Source organism: Crocuta crocuta, unplaced genomic scaffold (assembly GCF_008692635.1).
Source record: "Crocuta crocuta isolate KB4526 unplaced genomic scaffold, BGI_CrCroc_1.0 scaffold431, whole genome shotgun sequence".
Taxonomy (NCBI): domain Eukaryota; kingdom Metazoa; phylum Chordata; class Mammalia; order Carnivora; family Hyaenidae; genus Crocuta; species Crocuta crocuta.
The window spans coordinates 5,331,935-5,334,009 of NW_027528859.1; the positions used below are offsets into that span (position 1 = coordinate 5,331,935).

The following is a 2,075-nucleotide window of genomic DNA, read 5'->3' on the forward strand; positions in this document are numbered from 1 at the left end:
GCACCGGGAGGCCTCCCCATCCCGCTCCCCTTTATGGCATGCTCAGTGAGAAACACATGCTCTCTCATGGGTCTCAGAGCTGGAGAGAAAAGGCAGACACCTGCGGCAGAAGGGAAACTCTGGCTTCGTTGTCTTGTTGCTCCTGCCTCATGCCGCTCTGTCCCCTGGGAGTCTTTATGGGCTCACCTGCACAGCGGCACAGTAATCTCAGGCCTGCCTCTCCTCTGGCCGAAGGGGGCACAGGACCATGAGGGCTGGGGGCAGAAGCCTGGAAGCTGCTGAGTGGCGCAGGTGCAGGCACAGGGCGGCGTCTTTGTTCTTTCACTCATCCATCCCCTCCCCCTTCCTCCCCGGAAACCAGTGACTCTGCCACCACCAGTATTGGAGATGCTGAGCTGTAGGGGCCAAGCCCAGGGAGGGGTGAGAGTAAAGGGGCCTGCAGCAGCTGACAGGTCATAAAGCAGACTGGCCCCTCGGCGCAGGACTTGCAGACTCAGCTCCCACATCTGCAGTCACGATGAGCAGAGGTGACAATTGCACTTCGAAACAGCTAGCGCCTGGTGAGCTGGGCGGGGCAGGGGCAGGGGGAGGGGTCACACGGCCCCATGTCCCACCTGCTAGGATCTGGAGGGTTGGGTTGGGCAGTAATGCCCTCCATCCTCTGGCATCCACAGGAATCCCCTCCATTGCCCACGCCTGGGGACTGTGGGCCCTCTTAGGGGCTGCGATGCTGCTGCTGCTCATCTCACTGGCTGCACACTTGTTCCGATGGACTAGTGGCCGAAGCAGGAGCCATCCAGGACAGGGACGGTGAGTAGGGGACAATAGAGATAGGTGATCAAGAGTCCCTCCTTACCAAGAAGTCCCCACTCATCCTCTAATCTCTGTCTTGCAGCTCTGGAGGGTCTGTGGAAGAGGTCCCCCTATATGGGAACCTGCATTATCTTCAGACTGGTAGGAAGACGACACAGGGGAGGGGCACAGGGGCCACGCACGTCCTGGGTGGGTGGGATAAGGGATTGCAGGAGGAGGAACAAGAAGTAACCAGATTACTACTGTTCCCTGTACCAGGTCGGCTGTCTCAGGAACCAGGGCCAGATCAGCAGGATCCAAAACCTAGAGGCCCCAGCACGGTGAGTCATTTGTGGCAGAGAAAGAGGGGAGGGAAGGAAGTGGGGGCTTTTCCAAGGGTCCAGTGAACTTCTAACAGCTTTGAATCTCTAGGCTGCAGAGGAAGTGATGTGCTATACCAGCCTGCAGTTGCGGCCTTCTCAGGGCCGTATCCCCAGCCCTGGAACCCCTATCAAGTACTCAGAGGTGGTGCTGGATTCAGAGCCAAAGCCCCAGCCCTCAGGCCCTGAGCCTGAGCTCTACGCCTCAGTGTGTGCCCAGACCCGCAGAGCGCGGGCTTCCTTCCCAGACCAGGCTTATGCCAACAGCCAGCCTGCACCCAGCTGAGATGGAGGGCCTGCCAGAGCGGGACAAGCATCGCCCCAGCCTCCTCTATTGCAGGGGCTACTGCTACCCTGTCCCTGGCATGACTGTTTCCCAGCTGCCGCCGCCCCTCCCCCCCCCAAGACATGCAGCCATTGCCCAGTCACAGGAGGTAATGTTCCCCAAACTTCCTTCTGAGTTATGAGGGAGGCATCTCAGGGGAACAGGAAGCAGGTCCCCAGTTTCTTGGGGTTGGAGGAAACAAAGGTAGTGGCCCCCCTCCATCCACCGCTCCCCATCTATTCCTTTAATGCCCCAAGCTCCTAGGTTCTCACTTCCTCCTCCTTGTGGATTTTAACCAGATCCTCTCCACTCCTGCCCCCTTAAAGTCTACCCCGTAACACTTCAGTGTCCCCTCAGACACAGGAAGTGGGCAATGGTGGAAGGGGAAACAGCCTGAGAGGACAAGGATGGGTACACTCCTCAGGAGCCCACAGTCTGGAGGGATCCTGGAACCTAGTGACCTGAGGAACCCAAGCCTGGCTTCTTATCTGAGAACACTGGCAGGAAAATACCAGTCCACATCCTGCTGCCTCTGTTGTGTCTCCAAGTTGTCAAATAAAACTTCTCTGTCTCAGAAA

At 58.1% G+C, this 2,075-nt stretch overlaps 1 protein-coding gene across 3 annotated transcripts; it reads left to right on the plus strand.

The window, feature by feature from the left end:
* The first annotated feature begins 349 nt into the window (after positions 1-349).
* SIT1 (signaling threshold regulating transmembrane adaptor 1) lies at positions 350-2,075 on the plus strand. 3 transcript variants are annotated; one of them, XR_013333201.1, is made up of 6 exons: positions 350-560; positions 675-810; positions 896-954; positions 1,072-1,133; positions 1,225-1,606; positions 1,855-2,075. XR_013333201.1 is itself a non-coding variant. In XM_077756240.1 (6 exons), exons 1-6 carry the CDS (start codon positions 518-520, stop codon positions 1,960-1,962), a joined length of 501 nt encoding a protein of 166 aa, XP_077612366.1. In that variant the 5' UTR covers positions 351-517; the 3' UTR covers positions 1,963-2,075. The 3 variants fall into 3 exon arrangements, 2 of the variants coding, with proteins under 2 accessions (XP_077612365.1, XP_077612366.1); XM_077756240.1 differs by having other exon boundaries at positions 351-560; positions 1,225-1,317; XM_077756239.1 differs by having other exon boundaries at positions 1,225-2,075.

Bases quoted from the DNA above. Each gene is read 5' to 3' on its own strand.
- SIT1 (XM_077756239.1), top strand. From the start codon at position 518: ATGAGCAGAGGTGACAATTGCACTTCGAAACAGCTAGCGCCTG. The intron at 561-674 runs GTGAGCTGGGCG...TGGCATCCACAG, and splicing joins TTCGAAACAGCTAGCGCCTG to GAATCCCCTCCATTGCCCAC. The intron at 811-895 runs GTGAGTAGGGGA...TCTGTCTTGCAG, and splicing joins AGCCATCCAGGACAGGGACG to CTCTGGAGGGTCTGTGGAAG.